The sequence below is a fragment of the Diceros bicornis genome, chromosome 35 (genome assembly GCF_020826845.1).
Source record: "Diceros bicornis minor isolate mBicDic1 chromosome 35, mDicBic1.mat.cur, whole genome shotgun sequence".
NCBI classification, from domain to species: domain Eukaryota; kingdom Metazoa; phylum Chordata; class Mammalia; order Perissodactyla; family Rhinocerotidae; genus Diceros; species Diceros bicornis.
In genome coordinates, this window is record NC_080774.1 from 9,815,139 (window position 1) to 9,841,264 (window position 26,126).

Genomic DNA, 26,126 nt, shown 5'->3' on the forward strand with positions numbered 1-26,126 from the left:
AAGTTAAAAATGCCTGTTTTCAGGGCCGGCCCCGTGGCTTAGCGGTTAAGTGCGTGCGCTCTGCTGCTGGTGGCCCGGGTTCGGATCCCAGGCGCGCACTGACGCACCGCTTTTCCGACCATGCTGAGGCCACGTCCCACGTGCAGCAACTAGAAGGATTGTGCAGCTATGACATACAACTATCTACTGGGGCTTTGGGGGAAAAAATTTAAAAAAAATAATAAAAAAAAAAATGCCTGTTTTCATATGTATATTTTACCTGTCCTATTCATCACTTGAATTAACAAGTAAAAATATATATAAACAACACAATAGCACCCCTAATAACTGAAACACATAAAATAATCTAACTAAAATTCACCTCCATTATTGTTTCAATTTGGGGGAAAAGAAAACATGCAATTTTTATTGGTACTGCCATCACACAATATAATTAAAGAACTTTTTACTTCTTCATTTTTCACCATTCTCTCATTCATCACCATTTTTCAACTGTATCTATACAGGTGATTCACTAATTTCTACAACTATTTCAACAGGTCTGGGTAACATTTACACAATCAAAGTATTTCATTGATCCAGATTTCAAGAACCACACTAGTTGTAGATGAAACTACTATTCTTTGGCATAGTAAAAATACTACATACCTCCAACCTCCTTTCCAGTAAAGTTGTAATAATGTTCTTCCCCCCAGATATTCAAACGGTTGACTACTTCTTGTTATTTAGATCTCAACTTAAATGTCACCTCCTTAGAGAGGCCTGCCCTGACCACCCCATCAAAAGTAGCTCCCCAACCACTATTACATCACCCTGTTTTGACACTTAAGTAATTAATACTTAGTACATCATAGTACTTAATATCTGAAATTTTATATATTATGTGTTCATCTCTTTACTTTCTGTCTTTGTCTACTCCCCACCCCCAGAATATAAACTCCATGAGGGCAAACACTTCTGTCTGTCTCATTCACCACCATGTGCCCAGGGCTTAAGAATAGAGCCTGGCCCTACAACACCCATTTGGTTCTTTCCATGTACTAACTTATACTGTAACTGAATTTCTCACGGCTTTACCCACAGCCCTCAAAGACAGGCACCATATTTCCGTCGGTGACTATATCTAAGAGAAACTAGCAGAACACCTTCTGAATTACACACACACACAGATATACGTAATGTTTTGCAACAGTTATAGAGAAAGGAAAATAGGAAACAAGGCAAGGGGTCTTCAAGAAGTCAATTCTGCTACGGCACTGTGCTAAAACTCACAGTCACATTTCTACAGAATGTTCAATGCATGTGGAAATATGCTCAAACGACCCCTCTTCAGAAAGTCGGAAGAGTTAAATTCAGTCCAGTGCTAGTATAGCCCTAATTAGTTGTTCGACCTTGGGCACGTCCCCTCCAGGTCTCAGGGTCCTCATTTGTACAAAAAAAGAAATAAACCAAATAATCACTCATTTTTCTTCTAGTTCTAACATTCTATGAATCTCTTTTTGAGAACGAGGCTGATTATGGGTCAAAAGGCATTTTATGATTATAGAGATGGCTACCACACAGTGATGATCTTAGAATTCATAGTCCTTTCTTTGCACTTGCTATGGAAGGTGAAAAAGTGCTGAATAATGCTTACATTTTTTTCTCTGAACCATATCATCCTTCCTGGGGAAAGTCTACTGCCGCCTTTAGAATACTGGACTTGAAGTAGTGAAACCATAATACTCCTCCAACTGCTTGCTGTGAGGCGATGTTTGATGATGATTACATAGACAGTCCCACAGCACTACCTAATAGGAAAAATCTGCTTTTAGATCATACTCTAAGCATCAAACTCTTCTCATCAAAAAAAAAAAAAAAAAAAAAATCAATGCCTCTATCATTAGACAGCAAATAATGACTCTAGTTAACAATAACAATTGTTTCATTCCTGCAATTTGTAGCAATTTCTATCTGTGTAAAATAATCAGCTAACATTTTACAGAATTTCCTGGAAAGAAGCAACACTTTCAATAAAACAAATACATAAGACTCAGTTTATCAATTACATGAAGGAATGAACTCATGAATAAATAAAAAGAGCTAACCCCTATTCAGTAATAAATATTTAAGTGAAGACTAGGATTAGTAATTCTGTGGTTAGAAATTAAAGCCCTGGACCAAGGCAGCTTGTCCTAGCTCCAAGAGCAGCAGCACTGAAGGAAGAAGGTCCTTCTCAGTGTGGCTGGCACCACAGCAGCCTCCCAAAGATGTCCACGTCCTAATTTCTGTCATCAGTGATTATGTCACCTTACACGATAAAAGGGACTTTGCAGATGTGATTAAAGATTATGATAGAGAGATTATCATGGTGGGTCCAGTATATTCACAAGGGCCCTTATAAGAGCGAGGCAGGAGGGTCAGAGAAGGCAACGCGAAGCAAGAACCAGAGCTCAGAGGGAGACAATTACATTATTTACTACAAACTGCTTTATTCTACTTCTGTGTCAACTCTACACGCAGCTTTAAAAAAAAAAAAAGCGAAGGAGCAAATGCAGAATTATTTGAACATATCTGTCTTACTCTTTAAATGCCTCTGATAAGTCTTTTCATGGTTTATTTTTAGGTAAACGGATTAGTTTCCTATTGCTGCTCTAACAAATTACCACAAACTTAGAGGGTTATAAACACTGTTAAAAACTAAAAAAAAAAAAGAACAGAGCCTGGCACACAGTACTCTAAATTGTTGAATAAGTATATAGTATAGTTTATATAAATTATAACAAGTATTGATTAATTCAATTTCTCTTCATAGCACAGAAAAACTACATCTGTCAGGAGAAAGGACAACTAACTAAAAACTAGAAATCTAATTCCAGCTCTTATGGTTAACCCACTTAGGTGAGTCACTTTGTTCTTCCTATTTCAGTGTTTTTATTAGAAAGGGAAATTTTATAATTATTACTTATTGAATAACTATTTCCTCACTGAAAAGATGAGTCAAACAAGGTGGCAGTAGGGAGCAGGCTGTGACAACCCAAACCTAGTAAAGCTAGTTGTTTTTTTTTGGCAAACTGAGGTGGGCTGGCAACTCTACATTCACACAGAACAACTGCCAGATTAATCCAGTCATATAAACATCTAGAAGCAATGTCTCAAAACAACTACCATCTCCACAAGGACTAACTTCAGTTCTCTGTAAACTGCTTGGGTTCAAATTCTGGCCCTATCACTTCCCAGCTCTGTGACCTAAACGTCACGACTTCAGCTCTTTGTGTCTCAATTTCAGCATCTATAAAATGGTGACAAAAATAATATCTTCTCATAAGGTTGTGAAAATTAAATGATATTCCATAGACAGCTTTGCTTAAGAACAATGCCTGGCACATTATTAAGTAAGTGCTTAATAACTGTTAGCTAATACAATTATTTTCCTCATATTACACTACACACTTGGCCATAAAGCCATACAGAATTAGATATGACCTAGACACACCAAAAGCTCCACACGACTCAGATAAAAAGGCATCTTTGGTCTCAAGCCCACTGCTGTCCAATAGAACTTAATGCAATGATTGAAAAAAAAAAGTTCCACATCCATGTTGCCCAATATTGTAGCCCCTGGCCACATGTGGCAGCTGTGCACTTGAAATATGGCTAGCGTGAGTGAGGAACTGAATTTTTTTTATTTTAATTAACTTAATTTTAAATTTAAATAGCCATATGTGGACAGTAGCCACCATGTTGGACAGTGCAGTTCCAGTCTTCTCCTCGAGTTTCTCAGCCACAGGCACTATCTACCTCCCAAAGCATTCACCCCCTCTGACTAACGCACCAAGATGCTTCCCTACAGTGAACTCAAGTCTCTCTCCCAGTGGATTTACCCACTGGTCATTAATCTTTCCTGGGGCCTCAAAACAGCTTTAACCTCCTTGAAAAAACTACCATTGATAGTTGGGAAGAGGGGAGTATACGTGAAGCAAGATGTGCCACTTATTGATAACTGCTGAAACTGAGTGAGAGATACATAGGGATCATTAAACTGTTCTATTTTTATATATGTTGAAATTTTTTATTTAAAAAATTCTCATAGGGCCGGCCCTGTGGCTTAGCGGTTGAGTGCGTGCGCTCTGCTGCTGGCGGCCCGGGTTTGGATCCTGGGCATGCACCGACCCACCGCTTCTCTGGCCATGCTGAGGCCGCGTCCCACATACAGGAACTAGAAGGATGTGCAGCTATGACATACAACTCTCTACTGGGGCTTTGGGGGGAAAAATTAAAAAAAAAAAAATTAAAAAAAAAAAAAATTCTCATAGTATTTATTTCAAGTTCACGTCATTTCTTCTCTAACTACAAGGGCTTCCAAGTTTGTGTCCCTGCTTTCAGTAACTACCTCCTCCAACTCTTCCACGACATTGTGAACCAAATTTTTCTACACAGACCACGTTTACAGCCATCTCGGTGCTTTAGCACCAACTTTTCCCCGCCTGGAACTTCCTCTTCTCTTCCATGGCATCACGAAAACTGCTCATCATTCTTCAAGTTCCATCTCAACCCTCACTGCTTGTTTTCTTCACTGCCCACCCAAGGCAGTCACTCACTCCCTCTTCAGTGCTACCAGTTTACACCATCTGCACGCCTGCCTTCCCCACTACACTGGGTAAACTTGGAAGCAGATGTTAATCGTCCCAGTCTGACAGCTTCAAACTTTTACTGAATTAACAACAGTATACATAGAAGCTCAACAAAATGCTAAACTGCACCCAGTCACACAGCACCACTCAAATCCACCAAGAAGCACTTTTCAGCCTTCACTTGCTCCTGTAATTTTAACTGGTTAGTAAACATGTTAATAAAAGATATTGAGAACTTACTACATGCCAGGCATTGATTTAAGCCCTTTACACATATAATTCATTTAATCCTCATCATTCTCATTTCACAGAGGAAGGAACTCAACCACAAGTGAAATAACATGCCCTAACATCACAAAGTAAGAAAGGAGATGGGGTGCTAAATAAACTTTTGCGTGACTTCAGACAAATCATTTAAAGTTCCCGCTCCTGTGTAAAATAAAGATGATGAATCATGATAATCTCAAATGCAAGCTTCCAATTCTAAAATTCAGATTTCGGGAAGGGGAACAGGATGCCAAATAGAAGGAACACCAACTTATAAAAAGAAAAAGTAACTTTAGGTATTCTCCATAAACAGTTTGAGGAACATGTGAATATTTTTATGCTTGTAGTTTATAGCAAGCTACTATGGAAAAACATGGAACATGTTCTCAATTAAGAAAGCTAACATATAGGACAAGCTAAGTTCTACAGGAGTTAACAGCAAGGAAAATAAGTGAGAATTAGTTTCATGAAAGATTTGGGCTAGATCTTAGAGGATAATTATGAGGATGTGGAAAAGCAGAAAGTGATGCAAGAGCAGGCAGGGAGTGGAGGCTGAGCTTGGTGCCTGCAGAGACAATGAGAAAGGAGACCATCTTGATTTAAATGGAGGTCATGTTTGGAAGAATTGACGGAAAACATCACCAGAAAGATAAAAGGGATTCTATAAGGGGTCAGCAAATGCCCATGGTCCTGTGGCCTGTTTTTATATGGCCCAGAGTTAGGAGCACTTTTTACATTTTTAAAGGGTTTAAAAAGAAAACAGAAAGAAGAATACACAAAAAAGACTGAATGTGGCCTGCAAAGCCTAAAATATTTATTATGTGGCTCTTAACAGAAGTTAGGTAATATCTCTAACATGATCCTGGGTTAGTCCATGGAAAGCCTTGAAGGTGAAAAGGACCTCAGCTTGGAAAGAGGGTGATTTTTGAGCAAAGGGGTAACCCAACAAAAGTAGAGTTTAAGTCTAATAGCAAAAAGTAGGCTAGGTTAAACTGGTGGGCAAAATTTATGTGTTGCAGTAATTAAGAATAAAATGTATATCTACAAATAACTGCGGCATAGCCAGGAACGTTCCTAAAGGCAGCCACAAAGGACAGGAATCATTTCCTCAAATGTTTAATCCCTTTTTTCTGGAGGATTAATATGTGCTGCTCAAGTCTTGTTCAGTGTGTCCTTCCAGCCCCAGGGCTATGCAGCTTCTAACGTAACTAAGACAGAGCGAGTGGAAAATTGGGTTTTATACTCTATTTTCCTAAAGAAACATCCTAAGTGGTGTTTGGGTTCTTAGATCAAGCCACAAATACCTTCTTAACTCATGACATGATACAATACTACTTAGTTCAAATTAATTATGGGTTACAATTGACTATCTGATAAAATAGGGAGGTACAGAAAACTAACCACCATTTATAACATCGTTTCCAAATTTTAAAATAAAAATCATAAACTTTTGGATCCTGCCTCATTTATAAATAGAACTGCCATGACTAACGCATGGGTAACTGAAACCATTTTTTGGCTAACAATAACGACTGAATTGTTTCCTTCATTGATTTTTATGGTTTTTTGTTTTGTCATAGAGCTATACTAGAAGCAGTGGAACACAGTTATTAAAAGCAAAATCTTTGAAGTCTTACAGAGTTCGAATCTCGGCTTCATCACTTCCTAGGTCTTTGACCTTGGGCAAGTTCCTCAATTTCTCTGAATCACCACTTCCTCATCTGTAAAATGGATATGGCACTACCAACCTGACAGGCTGCACTGTTATAAAGATTAAAGGATATATAAGTAATGTGCTTGGCACAGTTCTTGAAACCTAATAGGCATACAATAAATGGTAATTATCATTATATAAATAAAAAGTTCTCCATAAACTGTTTTCACATCACAGATATCTAAACTTTTTTTTTCTTCAGAAAAATGCCTACTACTACCGATCGGCTCACATAGGCTACTTTTTTCTAACATGTTTCACATAGGAAAAAAGTTTTATAATAAATAGTTCTTATTTATTCTCTGACCTTTTAGATTGGGTTAAAAATATGCAGACTTCCTATAACATTTATAGACTACAAATAACTAAATTCCATATCCGTCACAAATGCAAATTCCTCATTTTCTCCACGTTTCATCCTAAAGAGCCTGCTGAAGTACATTCCTTCACCCAGTCAAGCTAGTGACTCAAGTTCCTAGTCAATTAAAATAAGAAACTAACAGTAACTTTCCTTAAATCCATTACCAGTTTTCTTCGCCTGTTCTCACTTGTGTATACCTTTTCAGAGATCCTAAATACAATAATAGTACGTCATTCCATCTTGGCCACTTTCTAGCTGAGTAAATTTACACAGATCATCAGCTTCTCTGGGCCTTAGCTTCCTCACGGGTAAAATGGGACGAGGCAACAGATTATCTAATAGGATTGTGAGATAATCAAATGAGAACAAGAAAAAAAAACATATCACCAGCAAAACAGGAAGCTCATGGTGGGGTCCATTCAATAATTGTTTTTCCCCTCCCTTTCAATTATGACCCTAATCAGCTTTCACAAGCTTAGATCAGGAGGGTTCTCAAACATACTGATTTCTATGACTAGCCAGTGGCTGTCCCTAGGGTATTAGGGACATACTAGACTATCATCCCACAGCAATATACAACATACAACACACTAGACTATCATCCCTTAGCAACATATTAGCCTACTCATAAGATGGCCTACCTTCTGATGAAAGCAATAAGTTTTTTTTCCCCCAATCTACAAGATTTCCTTCCACTATACTATAAGATAGAAGCAAGCATTAGCAACTCAAACCTATCAGGAGGTAGCAGGGGCAGCTTGACTTTTCTGCCTTGTCTCCCCCACCAGCATGTAAGCTTCAAGGAGGGAGAGACTTCATCTGGCTTGTTCACTTCTGTATCCCCAGAGCCAAGCAACCAAGAGGTACTCAAAACAAAGTTTAACTATTGTATGCCTATAAAATAAATATCACGTTCCTTTTGAGGTGACAGCTTTTCCTTGGTAGGGTAAAATCATCTGCTTATAATGAAACCAATGCTTATATAGTCAATAAGTAATTTATCACTTACTAAGCATACAAAGTTGTACATGGCACTTGTCCCTGTCCTCACGATGCTCTAAATCTAGAAGGAAGGCAATGCAAATACAGTCTAAACTAACTTGTTTACTTCCAAACAAGTTAGATCCCAAATAGTTTCTTGCCACCAAAGATGATATACAAATGGCAAATAAGCACATGAAAAGATGTTCACTATCATTAGGCATTAAGGAAATGCAAATACAAAAAGCACAATGAAATACCACTACACAGCCACTAGAATAGCTAAAATTAAAGACTAACATGCTATGTTGTAAATCAATTACACCTCAATTAAAAAAAAAAAGACTAACATACCAAGTGTTGCCAAGGAATTGGAGCAATTAGAAGCCTCACACCTTGCTGAGGGGAACACAAAATAGTACAGTCACTTTAGCAAACAGTTCGGCAATTACTTTTAAAATTAAATAAACACTTGCCATACAACTCAGCAATCCCATTTCTATGTATTTAACCAAGAGAAATGAAATCATTACAATCACACAAAACCTGTACATAAATATTCATAGCAGCTTTGTTCATAATAGCCAAAAACTACTAGCAACTTAAATGTCCACCACTTGAACTCTGGTACATGCATGCAATGGAATACCACTCAGCCATACAGAGGAAAAAACTACTGCTACATGCAGTAACAAGAGTGACTCTCAAAGCATTATGCTACATGAGGGAAGCCAATCACAAAAGGCTGTACACTGTAAGCTTCCATGTATATGACATTCTAGAAAAGACAAAACTATCATGACAGGAAACACATCAGTGATGGCCAGGGTTGGAGGAAGAGACTGACTGAAAAGAGACACAAGGAAGCCTGATGGGGTGACACTACAATTGTGCTGGTAGCTAAATGACTACAGTTTGTCAAAACTGAAGAACTGTATACTGAAAAGGGTAAACTTTATTTTATGTAAATTAGGGCCGGCCCCGTGGCTTAGCGGTTAAGTGTGCGTGCTCCGCTGCTGGTGGCCGGGGTTCGGATCCCAGGCGCGCACCGACGCACCACTTCTCTGGCCATACTGAGGCCGCGTCCCACATGCAGCAGCTAGAAGGATGTGCAGCTATGACATACAACTATCTACTGGGGCTTTGGGGGGAAAAATAAATAAATAAATAAAATTATATTTTATGTAAATTATATCTCAATACATCTAATTAAAATACAATCTACCACAATAAGGAATAACAGTCTAGCAATTTAAGCTAAATCACAGTGCACTGAGCAATGAAATTTTTAAAAAGTCTCTTCTGTATATCCATGTGTTCCTAAGTCCAAAATGGAAAGGAGGAGGTTTTGAAGCTTACAGACTCAACATATGAACATTCTATTGGGCATCTTTTCCCAAAAGATAACTTTCTCTCTTTTTTTTTTTTGAGGAAGACTAGCCCTAAGCTAACATCTGTTGCCAGTCCTCCTCTTTTTGCTGAGGAAGATTGTCCCTGAGCTAACATCTGTGACCATCTTCCTCTATTTCGTATGTGGGATGCCGCCACAGCATGGCTTGACAAGCAGTGTGTAGGTCCACCCCCAGGATCCGAACCTGCAAACGCCGGGGCACCGAAGCAGAGCACGCAAACTTCACCACTATGCCACCAGGCCGGCCTCAGATAACCTTCTCTTAATAATCTTCTCCAGTGTCACTGGAGATGCCTTAGACCCTTTATTAAAAGGACTGTGAACCTGCAGCACCATCTGTAGGTCCTGACAAAAGTTTCAGCAGTAGCACTTCACTTTAGCCTTCTCCCAAATTAACACTTTTAGCTGCAAACTTCCAAGTTGTTCCCTTTCATTCATTAATTCTCTTTATCTTTTGTTGATTATTACTGAATAAAAATTGTACTTTTTGCTCTCTGTCCTTCAGAATAATTTTCCTGTCCCAAGCCATCATTTTCCTACTACTAACATTTTTTTTAATCTCTCATTTCTACTATAATTAAATGCTTTCTTCTGACTGGCACCATCAGTACCCTCTGCTGCTGCACTTGTTGAAATGACAGCTTTAACAACAATAAACCAAGCTCAAACACAGTAAACATACAAAGAATTTAAAAACAACAGCAAAGGCTGACTGTGAAATGACTGTAAACAACAACAAAGGCCACCCGTCGGCAGGGTTAACACACCTTTGTTCCAGGGTGTAGCTCTGCTCCTACCTCAGAGTCCATCCTAAGGAGAAAGACTGTAAGTGGAGGAGCTACTGTACTTAAACACAAGGCACTGTGCACTGAATGCCACAGGAATGGTACCTGCCAAAAGCGATGGGAGTACAGAAGAGGGAGGAATCACATTTTCCTAGGATAAACAGTGAGACACTGTGCAAGAGAGGATCTGGGCTAAGCCTTTAAAGACCTACATTTAAGAGCACTAGAGATGACTAGATCGGCAGAATTTGATTCATGCTGGAGAATAAATACAGTGCACGCAATGTGTGGAGGGACTTGACTATCAGGCTGAACAGTCTGGATTTGATTCACCTAGTAATAAGAGCCACTAAAAGTTTCTCAATAGAAAGGGGACACAGTGCAAGATGTTTTGGGGAGATTCTTATGGCCAGGAAGTGAGTAGGAAGTATCTGGACACGGAGAGACCAATCAGGAAGCTTGCTAACTTACAGCTGGCAACCACACTTCGGTGCCCGTAATACAAAGACTCGCCCCACCCCCATCTCTATCCACATCCCTTCTCTAAAGCCAAATGAAATCTCAGAATCCTCTACATCACACTCCAATCAATCAGAATTGGCATATAAGGTGAAACTATCTGCCATCTAGGTTAAGGATCAGAACAGAATAGTCACAGAGTAAAGGAATGCCTGGTAGAAACACTACAGAGGAACTTCATTTTGGATTCAAGTTCCTAAGTTAAAAGGACTAGAGACATTCTTCCACTTGAAATATATGTGACAGAAAACAAAAAATAGCAAAGTAGAATAGAGCCTTTGCTAATTGGAACACTCAGAAAATGATTTTTTCTGGATAGGTAGATCTTTTAAATTACTGAATAAACATCAGATTTTGAAAACAAGTCTTAAGAAATATCTTACATTAGAAAGAAAAGGAAACAAGAATCTAAAATCAGCTACGCAGGCAACGATGGGAGAACTTTGGCATATAATCTCCACGGCCTTAGTTTCCTCACCTGTAAAGAGAATGAGAACTGAAGTCCACCAGAGCCACTTCCAACTCCAAATCTGTATGATTCTAAAATCCTGAGAGCTTACCATGTGCCAAGAATAAGAGTGTAAAAGAATTCAGTATCTCACTTTTTAAGGAAGGTATTCTTTTCCGTTTTTAATAGATACAGCAACTGAGCCTGAGAGTGAGTGAGTGACTTGCCCATTAATTCATTCAAACATCTGACCACTTACTAAGTGCCAGGCCCTGTTCCAGGAGACTGGGATACAGTAGTGAACAAAACAAAGTTCCTACCCTCACAGAGCTTGAATTTCAGTTACCAAGGGGTGAAGCCCGATTCTAGCCTAGAGTGGGGTTACCATATAAAATAAAGAATGCCCAGTTAAATTTGAATTTCAGATAAATAAGGAAATAATTTTGTCCCATGCAATTTAGGACATTTTACACTAAAAATTAGTGATTTTTATAAACTCAAATTTACCTGGGTATCCTGTATTTTTATTTGCTAAATCTGGCAACCCTAGGCTAGACATAACTGCAAAACCCTTCCTCAATCCTTTTACTACTACATCTCAGTGCCTAAATCAGTGATTGACTACACCAATGAAAAAAATCACAGTTTACGTTGCAACATAGTATATATACCTTAACTGAAACAGTTATAGTTAACTGAAACTTAAAACAACTCTCACCCTTAACCCAATGCATTCTATCTTCTGTTCTTTTTCATTCTTCTAAAAATGCTCCTCACGACCCACTGATGTGATTTTACAATCTACTAAGGGGTCATGACCTACAGTTCGAAAAATACTTCTTTGAAAGATATGAAAAACAATTTAACTTTGTCTTATGAGTCACCATTATGAGCACGTCAATTAACTACATTGTGCTAAAAAACAGCAATGCCTCTGGGGTCTACTAAGGCATAGAGCTATCAACTTACAGTCAAAACTCCTAGGATGGTATACTTTTTGAGCTCTTTTGTCTCTTTTTTATAATTTTCCCATCTCTTAACATTCTATCACACTATTATTATTTCTCACTGCTGTCAATATGTTTGCCTCTAAAAGTTTTACCTTTCTACTTGCTGGCAATCTGTACATCAAAAAAGCAAGCTGTGTAGAATTATGTATAAAGTAAAAGCAAATAAACTCTGAAAGAGGCCCTGAAGAGCTCCCCTTTCTGTAATCTGCACAAGCTTCAGTGTCTTTTCTCTGCCCAATTTTCAAGTGTGTTTCAGGAATGAAAATAGTTAACTAAACAAGATCCACAAAAAATGTTTATGAGCCCCAAAAGAAAAATCCAAAATTTAGTTCAAAACCAGCCTTTTCTTTTTTTTTGTTTTTACTAAAACTATAATCAAGATTAATCTTGACTATTTACAAAGATTTCTGCCAAGAATATTTTTAATATATGATTTATAGGGGCCAGTCCGGTGGCGCAAGCGGTTAAGTGCGCACGTTCTACTGTGGCGGCCAGTGGTTCACCGGTTCGGATCCTGGGCGCGCACTGACACACTGCTTGGCAAGCCATGCTGTGGCGGCATCCCATATAAAGTGGAGGAAGATGGGCACTGATGTTAGCCCAGGGCCAGTATTCCTCAGCAAAAAAAAGAGGAGGATTAGCAGATGTTAGCACAGGGCTGATCTCCTCACACACACAAAAATATATATATATGATTTATAAAAAGCAATATGAACATAAAGTGGTAATCAACAACATTTGACCATTGACAACACTGTTAGATAAAGCCTGTCCAAGTAATACTTTCAAGAGGACAACACTCTCAAGTTCTGATACACTTAATAAAAATAAGCCACATTCATTTATAATTACATCGCAGACAAGCCTCATACCACAAACTGATGGGATTTACAAAGACTGCATTACAGAATGCCATTTTATCCAGTTTCCAAAATGCAGTTAGCTATTAATCATAGCGTGAAATTGATATTTTATAGCCACTTGACTCAACTTTAAGGCTTAAAGTGTAACAATCTACATAATAATTTTTTAAAATTAAAGGGAATTTCAAATTTTCACATGAATACAACTGCAAATAATTTTCAGCAAATAAAACATAAGGTTAATAGTTGTGGCAAATTTGCATTAACAATCCAGATCCAAAACAATACTAACCATTAAAAATACTAAAACAAAGACTTAATATTTAAGCAGATTTCACACACATATGTACAAAATTACATATATTTTCTAAAATGATAAGGAACTAGATCTTCTATTTTAGCAAGCCAAACTCAAGGTTACAAAAAGATATCCTGAAGGGCAAGGACTGTCTGTGGTTGTGTATTCTTCAAAATACACAGCATGATCTTGTTTATGTCTACGTCTGTGTTTATTTAAAGGGAGGGATATAATAAAATTCTACAAATGTGTTGCTTTGGGCAAGTCCCCTAACCTCTCAAAGCTTACGGGTTTTTTCCCTTCTATTTTAAGACAAGATTTTGTGTTACTTCTTCATGCTCTAAAAGTCTATAGTTTTAGGAAAAAAATGTTTTAAAAGAAGATATATACTGCTGAATCCAAAATAATGATTCCATTTTGTTTAACATAAACATGTATATGTTCACAGAGAGTCTGAAAAGATGTACACCAAATTTCTAACAGTGGTTATCTCAAAGGCAAGACTGTGGATCATTTTAATTTTAAAGGAGTTGGGGCTTTTTTATTTTGTTGTTTTTTAATTCTCTGCACTCTTTTCTATGATGAGTATTTCATTCTTACTGTTTTTAAAATTATAAGAGACAGAATTTTCAAATATAAATGAGTCAGTACTTACACAAAGACTGTTTCTCAATTTATTAATTTCAAGAATAAATCTGCCCTGGACACTGTTTCAAGTACATCTCTTATCTCTATTATACTATACGCAGCTTAAGATCAGGGACCACATTCAATGCATGTCTGTATGCCCCAAAGCATGAAATTGTGTGTGTGTGTGTGTGTGTGTGTGTGTGTGTGTGTGTGTGAGAGAGAGAGACATAAAATCTCTTGAATTAATTGGTATTTTAAAATAACAGAAAAAGTGGTTTATGACACAACTGCCTACAAAACTGCAAATCTGCTTTGTTTGGCAAAGCACCTTAATGGAGAATAATACTGTTCTACGCAGAACATTCATCTTCAAAAGCAGAAGAAATTCTTTTTGAGTAGAAAAATATAGTTTAAGGATTTCAAACAACACATTAAGATATAACTCAACCTATTTCCAACCATAAGTAATGCTAGTAAAGGTTATGAGTTCAAAAGTGTCCACATTACAAATTCGAGATTTAGATGTTACAACCTTTAAAAGGCTTGATACCAGCTTCATACTCACTGATGAGTAAATTTTCTAATAAAAACATCCCTATTTTTGAAGTCCGTCTAACATCTAAGGAGGCAAAAAGACCTCAAGAGGAAAGAGCAGTCATTTATGTTAGTAACATTATTGTTAAAAAGACCCCCGTATCGACCTCTTAAAACCCTGGTATGGTAACAGTATAGATGACCCAGATATGCTTCAAAAAAGACAAGTACTTTCACTTAAAAAGATACAGTAGCAGGTAGGCCTGTTAATAAACTCTACTTACATCTCTGTTGAAGTCATCACAATCATTTGAAATAGCTACAAAAACACAGTTTTGTTGAAGCTTAACCCTTTATACAATATCAAAATACTATTACTATCTAGCCAAAACAGAAAACTTCAATTCTAGGGGAAAAAAATCTTCTAAAAACTTAAAATCCTTTTCAAGATATAAAAACACACTTTGCTATGGTAAACCTAAGTTCTAACACAGCTGTAGATATTGAGGACAAAAAAAAAAAATCGGATCCTCTTTTAAGGCGAAACATACGGCTAATAAATAGCTATGATATGAGTTAACATCCCCTGTGTAAAATTATAACTGTCTAATTAGAGAAACACAGAAAATACAAGTTTACATTTAACCAAAAAAGGAACACCACGACTGATAACATGAATGTTTTGACTTTTCAGAATGCAAAATCCTTAAGCAATTATAGGCTTACTTTTTTCTCTGATAAACAAAGATAAGCAATTTGATGTAGGTTTTTGCCCAGTCTTCTTTTTTTTTTTTTGTGAGGAAGATCAACCCCGATCTAACATCCGCGCTAATCCTCCTCTTTTTGCTGAGGAAGACGGGCCCTGAGCTAACATCTATTGCCAAACCTCTTTTCCCCCCGCCCCCCAAAGCCCCAGAAGATAGTTGTATGTCATAGTTGCACATCCTTCTAGTTGCTGTATGTGGGATGCCACCTCAGCATGGCCGGAGAAGCAGTGCGTCGGTGTGCACCCGGGATCCCGGGATCCGAACCGGGCCGCCAGTAGCAGAGCACGCACACTTAACCGCTAAGCCACCGGGCCAGCCCTGCCCAGTCTTAAAAAGTCTATTTTCTCTAAGTACTTGGAACAAAAATTAAACTAATTAGGTAAAATAAATAAGTCCAATGGAAAAACAAAAATGTACGTCTTTTAACAGCCACCTACAGTTTAACTCTAACGACCTGTCAATTAACTTTTTTGGTCCAACTTCAAATTTGGTTATTATCAATACCCACACAAAAAAATGAATTAACAAAGGATAGATGATGCAGTTTAAATCTTATAAATTACAGAGGGCCATATGACTAATTAATCTAGACAAAAAGCAAATGGCTAACACTACCTCACCTTCAAAACTCTGCTGACATTACCTCCTCAATGAGGCCTCCCTAACCCATTCAAAATTGCAACCCACTCCCTTCTCCCACACTCCCAATTATACCCTAAATATGCTCCCACCTAATCCCATAGCTCTTATCTAATATTATATACAGTTTCCTAATTTAAAGTCTCTTGCTTATTGTCTGGTTCATCACATCAGAATGTAAACATCAGGAGGGCAGCTATGTTTGTTTTATTCACTGATATATCCCAAGCACCTACACTTGCCTTGTACATAGATTTTCAAAAAATTTATGTGTTGAATGAATGTAGATGCTTTTAGGCTCTCCTAGAAGATATTTAAAGAGGTGAACATCTCACTGATACTTAAATGGAAGCATGATGAATACTAAATTGCAGCATAATTTCTAAGTTGCAATGCCTTAAGAGAAAGAAGCAATAAAAGTACTAAGCTGAAAATGACTAAAATAAAAAGGTTTTATTCACACCAAAGCCTGTAACCAAAGAAATTCTAATGTTATATTATTTAGGACTGGGAATAGGGTAATAGGATTGTAAACCTATGGAGAAAGGAATGTGGAAGGGGAAGAGATATGGATTAACCAGTAATAATTCCCAATAGTACCATGAAATTACATAAAAGTTAACCAGAAATAACTTGGTCATAGGCTAGAAGCTAATAAAAAATACTTTGATGAATGAGGGAGGTTAGCACACATACATATACACACATACACACACAAAAAAAACATCAAAAAGCTTTCAAACAAGTTCCTCAGGTTTTCATTCCTCTACTTGGAAATATCAGCACAACAGATAAACCACGTATCCTCATTAGTATTAACAGTTACAGTTTTCAAAGCATCTTCTCATACATTATTTCATTACATCCTCAGAGAAACCAAATTCAAACTCCAATATAAATAATCAAGTAACTGACAAAAGCACTTAGTAATGAATGCACTTTACAGTAAATGCAACTTTTCCCTTGAAAATCCCCCACAATGTTTGACCAACTACAAAGAAATCATTCTATAAAGGATCCACCTTCTTGGCACTGCAAACTACTACAAGTCTTCTCAAGAGTAATATGGCACAGCTAGCAAGAGCCATAAAAATCCTGAAGCCCTTTGACCCAGTAAAATCACTCCTGCGAACTTTCTCTAAGGAAATAATTAGACTGAAGCAAAAAGCTATGAGTAGAAAGATGTTTACTACACCACTACCTATAATAACAAAAATGTGGAAACCCAAATCCCAACAACAGGAGAATGGTTAAGCACAAACCTAAAAAAATGTATAATACAATGTTAAGGAGAAAAAGGTAGAACACAAAATAACACACACAATCACTAAAACTACATAAAAATGAAAACGTAAAAGGCAAAAATAAGAATTGGATTAAGGTAAAATTATGTTCAAACTTTAATACTGTGGTTACATTGTTCTAAGAGAAAACAGCCACCTTCTAAAATGTATATGACAAGGGGCCAGCCCAGTGACATAGCAGTTAAGTTCATGCGCTCCACTTGTGCGGCCTGGAGTTAGCAAGTTCGTATCCCTGGCACAGACCTATGACCACTTATCAAGCCATGCTGTGGTGGCATCCCATATAAAGTAGAGGAAGATGGGCACAGATGTTAGCCCAGGGCCAATCTTCCTCAGCAGAAAAAGAGGAGGATTGGCAACAGATGTTAGCTCAGGGCTAATCTTCCTCAAAAAAAAAAAAAAAGAGTATATGACAAGTAAAGACAGAATAAATTTTTGAAAGCCAAGAAAATGCACTATTCACCAAAAAGAATCAAATATGATGAGACGTTATATTATTTAAAGCAGACGTGTATTTCTAGACTTTCAAGAATATTTTGCCATCTCTAACCATGTCAAACCCAACGCTGCACTTCCTTTCTTCACCCTTGGTCCCAGAAACTTATTTTAACTGTTAATACAAACATAAGTGAGACTCTAGAAACTGTAATGGCTTACAAAGAACCCAGTAACAGTGATCAAAATTGAAAGGAATTCTACAAGTATATTAACTGAAGATCTGTACAAGAACAAAATTTCACATTATATGAATCCAATACATTAAAAAAAAAACCCCACATATTTACCAAAAAGAATAAGGGCCACAATTTATGCCTCAAGTAAAAGAACTTAAAGGGAGGAGGAATCTAAATTAACCCTAAATGTTTGCGATGCCTCAACGAACAGAAAAAGATCTGTGGTGCTACAACACTCCAAATATTTTTGATCACTCCAGCCGTTCTGGAACAGATTCTTGACAATTTTTAAGCCTAACCAGAGTGGATGCAACGTAAAAGCTTTAGTTCTAATTTTTAATTATTTGAACAAGTTGAATATATCTGCCAGATTTCTGATACCTAAGAAGGAAAAAATGGTGCATCCTTTTCTATAAAAATTACATATAAAATTTTTCCATTTTTCACTATGGAGTTGCAGAATCCTAAATGGAAAGAGCTGGGAAAATAAGCACTTCATTTGAAGTAGTTTGACTAGGTAGTAGTCTGTGGGTGCTTCAGAGAAGGGGGAGTCTGGGAGTGGGGGGGAGAGCACAAGTCAAAAAACCCATGTTCCCCCTCCTCCCATCGAAGGCAGCAGAATTCCTTAAAAATCAGCTCTGATTCATCCTGATGGGTAACTTCTCCTGCCATAAATGAAAATTCTTTGGAAATGGATTGCTGAAAATCGGTTTTCAAAAACAAAACTTACTGCATGAAAAAATCCCCTTACCCCACCTTCTAAAGCCCAGAATGTCTATTTAAGAAGGATCCTCTTTACTGACCCTGCCAACCCCGCCTAGACCTAAGGGAGGCATGGCAGTCCATGCAACACGGATGGGCCCCGGGGCACCGGGGAAATGGACTCGCGTGCCCTTGGAGAGCTCTGGCGGCACTCCCCAAGTTAAGGACACTGGCCACAATGGAATGGAGTCCATTGACATTTGTTGCCCCGTTTGAACACTAAGCATTTTCCTAGTTCGTGAAATACGAACTGACAACCACCCCCACACACACACCCCCAACAGGCCTTCCCGCACAAACACACCCGCCAGAGTCAGACCCGGTTAGCTGAGAAGACACTGAGCCCCCAGTGGTCTCTACCACAAACCTGGGTTATGGGGGCAGGAGGGGGAGACGACGCAAGTAAACATCCGCATTTCTGCCTCCAGGAACCCCACGATGCCCCCTGCTGCAATCCCTCTCCCCTTGAAATTTCAAAAATTGGGGCGGGGGCTAGGGAAAAATGCGCAACATGCCAGCTCCCTGCCCCCGCCCCCCACAATGTCCCCAGTCCGGCTGGGCTTCTGCAGCACGCCGGGGTCCGACCCTCGCCCACCGCTATTCCAAGGCGACTTCTCCTCCGCGGCCTCGGAGCAGCAATGCGGCTCGGCCGCCACCCGCGCCGGGGAGGCCTCGCGGGGGAAGGAGGGAGGCCGGGCGGGGGCCGGGCCTCCCCACCCCGTCCTCAGGTGGGGAGGGCGGGACGCTGCGGGAGACAGCACAGAGCCCCACGATTCCCGAGGAGTTCTGGAGCCTCGCCGACGCCGCGACTTAAATGGGGAGGGGTGCGGGGGGCCGCTGCCCACCCCCTCAACCTGGCCCTTCCATCTTCCCGGGGCGGGGAGGCGGGTGGGTAAGGACACTGCACAGACCCTCAAGACTCCAGAGGAGCCCTGCGGCTGCCCCTTTAACAGGCAGGGGGGACGCTGCCCTAACTCTCCCCCCTCCCTCGTTATTCCCCAATGGGGGAGTTGGCAAGTTTCGGGAAACGGAACCAAAACCTCAAGACCCTTCCACGTTAACATCCCAACTGGGGGTGGGGGCGCTGCCCAAGCATCCCCCCCCGGGGGCGGAGGAGGCTTGAGAAAGGTATAACAGAGCTGACACTCGCCGAGACCTGTGACCCCCTCCCCAGCACTTAAACGAGAGGGGGAGGCGGCCCAGGCCTTCCATCTTGACCGTTCGGCGGAGGGGGTGGGGATGTTGCAGGACGCCGGACACCGCCTGACATTCTCACAGGGAGCCGGCGGCACCCCCACCCCCCGCCCCCCCGGCTCTGGACGGCAGGGGAGCCCCACCCCCACTGCGGGCCCCCAGCCCACCCCCCCGGGCCGGCCGGTCACGGGGCGGGGACGGCGGTGCGGGCCGCGGGGGAGGGGACGCGAAGCCAGGCCGGCTCGGAACGGAGGGGGCTGGGGCGCGACACCCACCTGCCCAGGCCGGGCCGGCCGCCGCCTGCGCTCGCCGCCGCCGCCGCCGCCGCCGCCGCCGCGGAGGAGGAGGAGGAGGAGGAGGAGGAGGAAGCCACGGCCGAGGACGACGAGACTGAGGACGAGGACGGCGGCGGCGCGGCGGCGGGCGACGTGAGAAGGCCGCCGCTGGGCTTGCGGGCATTGGCGGCCGCAGGCTGCTGCTGCTGCTGCTGCTGGGGCTTCAGCGACATGGTGAGGGGCCCATACACCGGCCCGCACGCCGGGCGGGGACAGCCGGGAGCCGGGCGCGCCGAGGAGACGCCGGAGCGCGGCGGGGACGCGCGGGCGCCGAGCGGGGAGGCGCGAGCTGGCGCGGCCGGGGGGGCGACCGGGCCGGCGAAGGGGAGAAGGACGACGACGAAGGGGCGGGGAGGCCCGCCGAAACCGAGGAGCCGCCGGGAGCCGGGCCGGGCCGCGCCGCCGCCGTTGCCGTTGCTACCAAAACAGTCTGAGGCGGAGGGAGGCGAGCGCTGCCCGGAGGGAGGGGGGCCGGGGCCGGGCGGGGGAGGGGCGGCGGAGGGATACGGGCCCGGAGCCGCGCCGCCGCCGCCCCGCCCGCTCCGCCGCGCCGGCGGCGGGAGCGAGCGCCGCCCGGGCCACCTGGCCGCGGCCAGGCGGCGAGGCTCGAGGGCCGCCGTGGGGCTCCGAGGAGCTGCGGCCGCCGAGCGCATCGGGCGCCGGGCCCACAGAGGCGCCGCGTGGCGATGCCGGGTGGGCGCGGACGTGCGGGACGGGGATTCTTTACCGGAAGTCGGAAGGGTCGGGCGGAAGCAGAACGTGAGGCGGCCCGGGGCCGGGAGGGACACGTGAGGATCGGGCGCTGCGCTGGGCCGCGTTCGCGGGGGTCGGGTGAGGGCCCGGCGGCCGGCCCTGGCCGGATCCGCCCTCCTCGAGGCGGGTCTGCCTTTCAGAGAGGGCGTGTCTGTCTTCGCCTGCAGGGCCGGCCTAGCGTAGAGGACCGGAGGGAAGCGTTTCTTCCCCGCCTCCCGCCCCCCAATAGTCCATCAACGTCCTCGCACGGCTAGGAGAATCCGAGTCCGCCCTCTCGTATTTGAGAGAGCGAGACGGAGACTCAGATATTATCCGTGTGCAACAGGAGGTGTCGGCCACTGCACAGACACCTTGCTCAGCCCCCACCTGATGCAACCTAGAGGATGGACTGGAGTGCTTTCTGGGCGCAGACTGCCTTGCTCCGTATAAAGCACCTAGAACACAAGCATCCCACAGTTTTCTTTGTATTCCCAGCAGCTGGCACACAGTAGGCTCTCACGTGTCACTGGGTGTCTCAAAGGCAGGCTGTCCTCTCTTTCTGTACCAAGAATGGCAGTGTTGGAATCGAGCCACTTCCTGGGGCCACCCAGATCTGGTTACCTTTTGCCCACTTTTTTCACCCCAGTAACACAGTAACTGGAAAACTTTTGGGTATCTGACCTTCATTTGAACCCATTTCCCCTCACTTGGACTTCTTTTTCCTCATTCTTGAGACTCAAAAGGAAATGTACATGATTGGTAGAGTTATGGATAATAGCGGCTCCTTCGGTGGAGACAGCACAGACCTCACAAGAAGGTGCGCGCTTTAGACCTTGGCCCCTTTAGTTTTACTTTAACTTAGGTTGGTAGCCAGCACAGTAGTCCATTTTTTGACTGTGTTGCAATTAAACTGGAAGCAAGTAGATAACTTTTTGATTGTTTTGAGTAAGGAATCTAGTTTTTTAAAAAAGTGTAACGACTTCAGGAAATAGGAGGAAAATACCAAAATTCCCCTCAATCTCCCAGAATTGTCAGATAAAGGTAAAAACAGAAAAATTTGGAGAATGCTTAAGCCACGAGTCTCCAGTAGCCAAATTGAAATTAATCTCCAAGATAGTTCAGGCAAAAATGATCATTATATTCTGCAAACACTTGAAAAGTAGGAAATCAGCTTTTCTCCCAGATGAGGTAAAAGGAGGTTGAAGGAAAAAAAAAAAAAATAGTATTCTTTTAAACCAACGTTTGCAAAATCCTTTAAAAATTAACCCAAAGGAAATTGAGACTAAAAAAACGGATGAGGAAAAAAAAAATAGAAGGGCCATAATAGAAGTACAATCAACTTTCTCTGGTTTAATTATTTGACAGCTATATCTGGGACCAAGGTCCCAGAGTTCAATCTCAGGACCAAATTCCAGACAAATGGGAGGAAAAACAAGTGGAATAAGAAGGCCTGAGGCTGACGTAGCTGAACTTGATTTCATTTACGCTGAGAAAGCTCAAAGTTTCATCTACTATCACTGAAAATATATTGTTAACAGTTTTATTGAGGCATAATTTACATATTATGAAATTCACCCATTTTGTATACAATTCAATGATTCTCAGAAAATTTAGAGGGTTGTGAAACCATCATCACTAATTTCAGAATATTTCCATCACCCCAAAAGGATCCTTCATACCCATTTGCAGTGACTCCTCGTTCCCATCCTCAGCCCCAGCAACCCCTAATCTACTTCCTGTCTCAATGGATTTATCTGTTCTGGACATTCCGTATAATTGGAGTCTTACAATAGGTGGTCTTTGTCTGCTTTCTTTCACATGTTTTTGAGGTTTATCCACATCGTAGCACGTATCAGTGTTTCATTATTTTTTATCACCATGTAATATGCCATTGTATGAATATATCACTTTTTGTATATCTATTCACCAGTTGGTGGACATTTAGGTTGTTTCAAGTTTGGGGCTATTCTGAGTAATGCTGCTATGAACATTTGTAAACATATGTCTTCACGTGGACATATGTTTTCATTTCTCTTGAGTAGATGCCTAGAAATGGAATGTTAGATAGTATGGTAAATTTATATTTAACTTTTTTAAGATACCATCAAACTCTTTTCCAAAGTGACTATACCATTTTACATCCACGCCTGAAATATTGAGGGTTTATCATTAAAATTTGATTTCTGCTTTTATATTAAAACGGAAACCAAGAGAACCTCTACTATCTATTCTATTTTATACACTTCCCCATTTTTCTTTATGGAAGGAGGATCACCACCCAGAACCAAAAAATATCTCTTACTGCAAACCCCTCACCTGAATTCTAGACCTCTGAAGATGTGGTTATTTAACAGCAACTGTGATGTCAGAGGGCTTTAGTTTTATATGAAAAGAAGACTGGCTTTTGTTTTGGACTGCCCTCTCTCACTCACTTGCTTTGAAGAAAGGTGGCTGCCATGTTGTGAGCTGCCCTGTGGAGAGGCCCACATGGTAAGGAACTGTCGTCTCCAGCCACAGCAGCAAGGACCTGATGGTGGCCAGCAGCCAGGTGAGTGAGCTTGGAAGCAGATCACCCCCCCCCCCGCCCCCCCCCTCCCCCGTCAAGCCTTGTTGTGACTGCAACCCTGATCGAAGCACCTTAGTAGGCCTTTCCAGAGACCCTGAACTAGAGATGCTCAGCTAAGCCACGCCAGATTCCTAACCCTTTTGTTGTTTCAGTCAATAAGTTTTAGGAGAATTTGTTACACAGCAATAGATAACTGATACAGATGACCCCAAAAAAAAGTGCATTTCTGGTGATTTCCATGTGCATTCAGAATTCTTTAAAGACAAATGAAGTCAGGAACTAATAGTATATCCAGTATAAGTTACATTTTTGAGTGCTTCCCCCGGCCCCAATTTTCAGGCAGCCATTGTTGGTTTTGTTTAAAACCAACAAGTGTTGGGCCGGCCCCGTGGCTTATCGGTTAAGTGATCGCGCTCCGATGCTGGCGGCCCGGGGTTTGGATCCCGGGCTCGCACCGACGCACCGCATGTCCGGCCATGCTGAGGCCACGTCCCACATACAGCAACTAGAAGGATGTGCAACTATGACATACAACTATCTACTGGGGCCTTGGGGGAAAAATAAATAAATAAATAAAATTATTAAAAATAAATAAATAAAACCAACAAGTGTTGCTGAAGAGTTGTCATCAAAGGCCATGAAAAACACTGTCCTGAAAGAGTTCTGATATTGAGAAGTATTTCTAAAATATAAACTTCAAAAATAGCTGTGGCCGTTTCAACCACTATTTCAGAAATGAAAGTATCAAGTGAGAAACATATAGAGAAAGACTTTCAAACTTGGGAATCTAGTCTTATGGATTCTCTACTTGCTTTCTGATTTTCAATGACCCTTCAGCAAGGCACATGGCCCTTTAATTTTCATCACTTCAATGATTAATCAAGTCTGAGGATGTGGAGATGAAAAACTGATGTAGCCATGCAAAGCAGAAATGCGAAGAGTCATTTGCTATCACACGATACAGCAGCACACATCAGATGATCCAGTATTTCCAGCAATTCATTTTTCTGCAATCATTTCTTTTCAGCTCTCTTCATTCGATCATGTTTAATGTATGATGATACATTATTCACTCAATACTCTTGATTTTGCTTTCAAAAGCATGAAAATTAATTCAAATCAGAACTAACATGCACCCCCCCCAAAATCCATCCTCTTCAAGTTTTTGCATAGACCAATCCTCACTTAAAAAAAAAAAAAAAAAAAGAGCAGATGTAATTTCAAAAATAGGACCATGGCTAATTAAACCAGTGTTTTTTTCTAACCATGGTTACTCAGAATTCTTAGAGGCTAATCTATTTGTAGACACTCCAGGAATCCCAAAAGGCTAAAAGCAATAAAAAAAAAAAAAGAGAAAGTGTAAAGTGTGGGGTGCTTCCAGGAGGGCATTATGTACACACCTTGTGTGCAAAGTAACAACTTTCCCATAGGTTTGAAAAAACTGAGGGGGGGGTGGCAAAATAGTAGGGAACACAGCAACATTATTTGAAAAGCTTTTAAATGAGCCGTTTCCTCCACACGAGCACACTTCTGGTTGTTAAGTTGCTTAGTGTTTTTTACCTTGTGGGACAGAATAATGATGCAGTGACATTATTCACAAGGCAAAAGCTGGATGCCAGCTGAAATCGACACAGAAGAAAGAATTCTTTATTTTTCATTGGAAATGCTTGTGCTGTGCAGAGCTAGAAATTTAAAGAAACTCAGCCTTTTGTTCTTCCTGGTTCTCCCTTTTTGTTTTCATTCACCCCCTTTTTGGGGTAAATTTTGTGGGCAGGCTGTTATTTCAGGGCCCACAGATTTACGGAAAGCCAGAGATTTGAAGTATGCGCCATTTGGAGAATGCAGGAGGGGATTTAAAATGGATGTGCGCGGTACCAGTGACAGCTGAACTGGGCATTAGCATGGGATCTTATTAAGTTTGCTACAGGAGACCCCGCAAGGGAACCCCGGAGAGATCAGACTTAGAATAGGGACTTGGAGGGGAATCAGATACCGACTTAACAATACTCACTGTCTTGCTTAAGCCCCCATATTATCAAAACTATATATTTTCCATCAGGTAAGCCAGGGCTCGGGAATGATAATGATGGTAATAATTGCAGACCCTTATATAGTGTTAACCATGTGCTAGCTCTGTTCTAAGTACTTTCTACATAATAACTCACTCATTTAATCCTCACAACAACCCACTGATTCTCAATGAGATGGGAGAATTTTCCCCCACCCCCCAAAGGACATTTGGCAATGTTTAGAGACATTTTTGGTTGTCACAATTGAAGGGGAAATGCTGCTGGCATCTTGTGGGTAGAGGCCAGGGATGCTACTAAACACCCTACAGTGCTCAGGACAACCCCTGAAAACAGAGAATCATCCAGCCCTAAATGTCAGTAGCGCTGAGGTTGGTTGAGAAACCCTACTATGAAGTAGGTAGAATTATTATTCCCATTTAATAGATGGGGAGACTGAGGCACAGGGACATACTAAGTCACTTTGCCTAAGGTCACACTCATTAAATGGTGGAGCTGGGATTCGAACTCAGGCAGTCTGTCTCCCACATCTGAGCCCTAAACTACTTTGCGATATGAAATTGTGAAGGCCCAAGCTGGCTTTCTTGGAAAAATTAACTTCTTTCTTGGTTTCATCAAATGCAAGCTTCTAGCGAGCTGGCACCACCAATGACTGCCTGTTTCCTGATTAGAGAGATAAATGACTGTTGTAA

The 26,126-nt window shown here is 41.4% G+C and overlaps 1 protein-coding gene across 8 annotated transcripts in view; it reads right to left on the reverse strand.

Moving 5' to 3' along the window:
- The window catches only part of ATXN2 (ataxin 2), a 114,438-nt gene extending 93,547 nt beyond the window's left edge, over positions 1 to 20,891 (reverse strand). For 3 of the 8 annotated variants that reach the window (XM_058531425.1, XM_058531421.1, XM_058531420.1), the window contains exon 1: positions 20,050 to 20,572. In XM_058531425.1, the coding sequence (XP_058387408.1) occupies positions 20,050 to 20,282 (233 nt within the window). In that variant the 5' untranslated portion in view covers positions 20,283 to 20,572. Of the gene's footprint in view, positions 1 to 8,290; positions 8,896 to 20,049; positions 20,574 to 20,836 lie in introns of those variants that run through there. The other 5 variants (XM_058531424.1, XM_058531422.1, XM_058531428.1 and 2 more) reach the window with 4 other exon arrangements.
- Between the last annotated feature and the right edge of the window lie 5,235 nt (positions 20,892 to 26,126).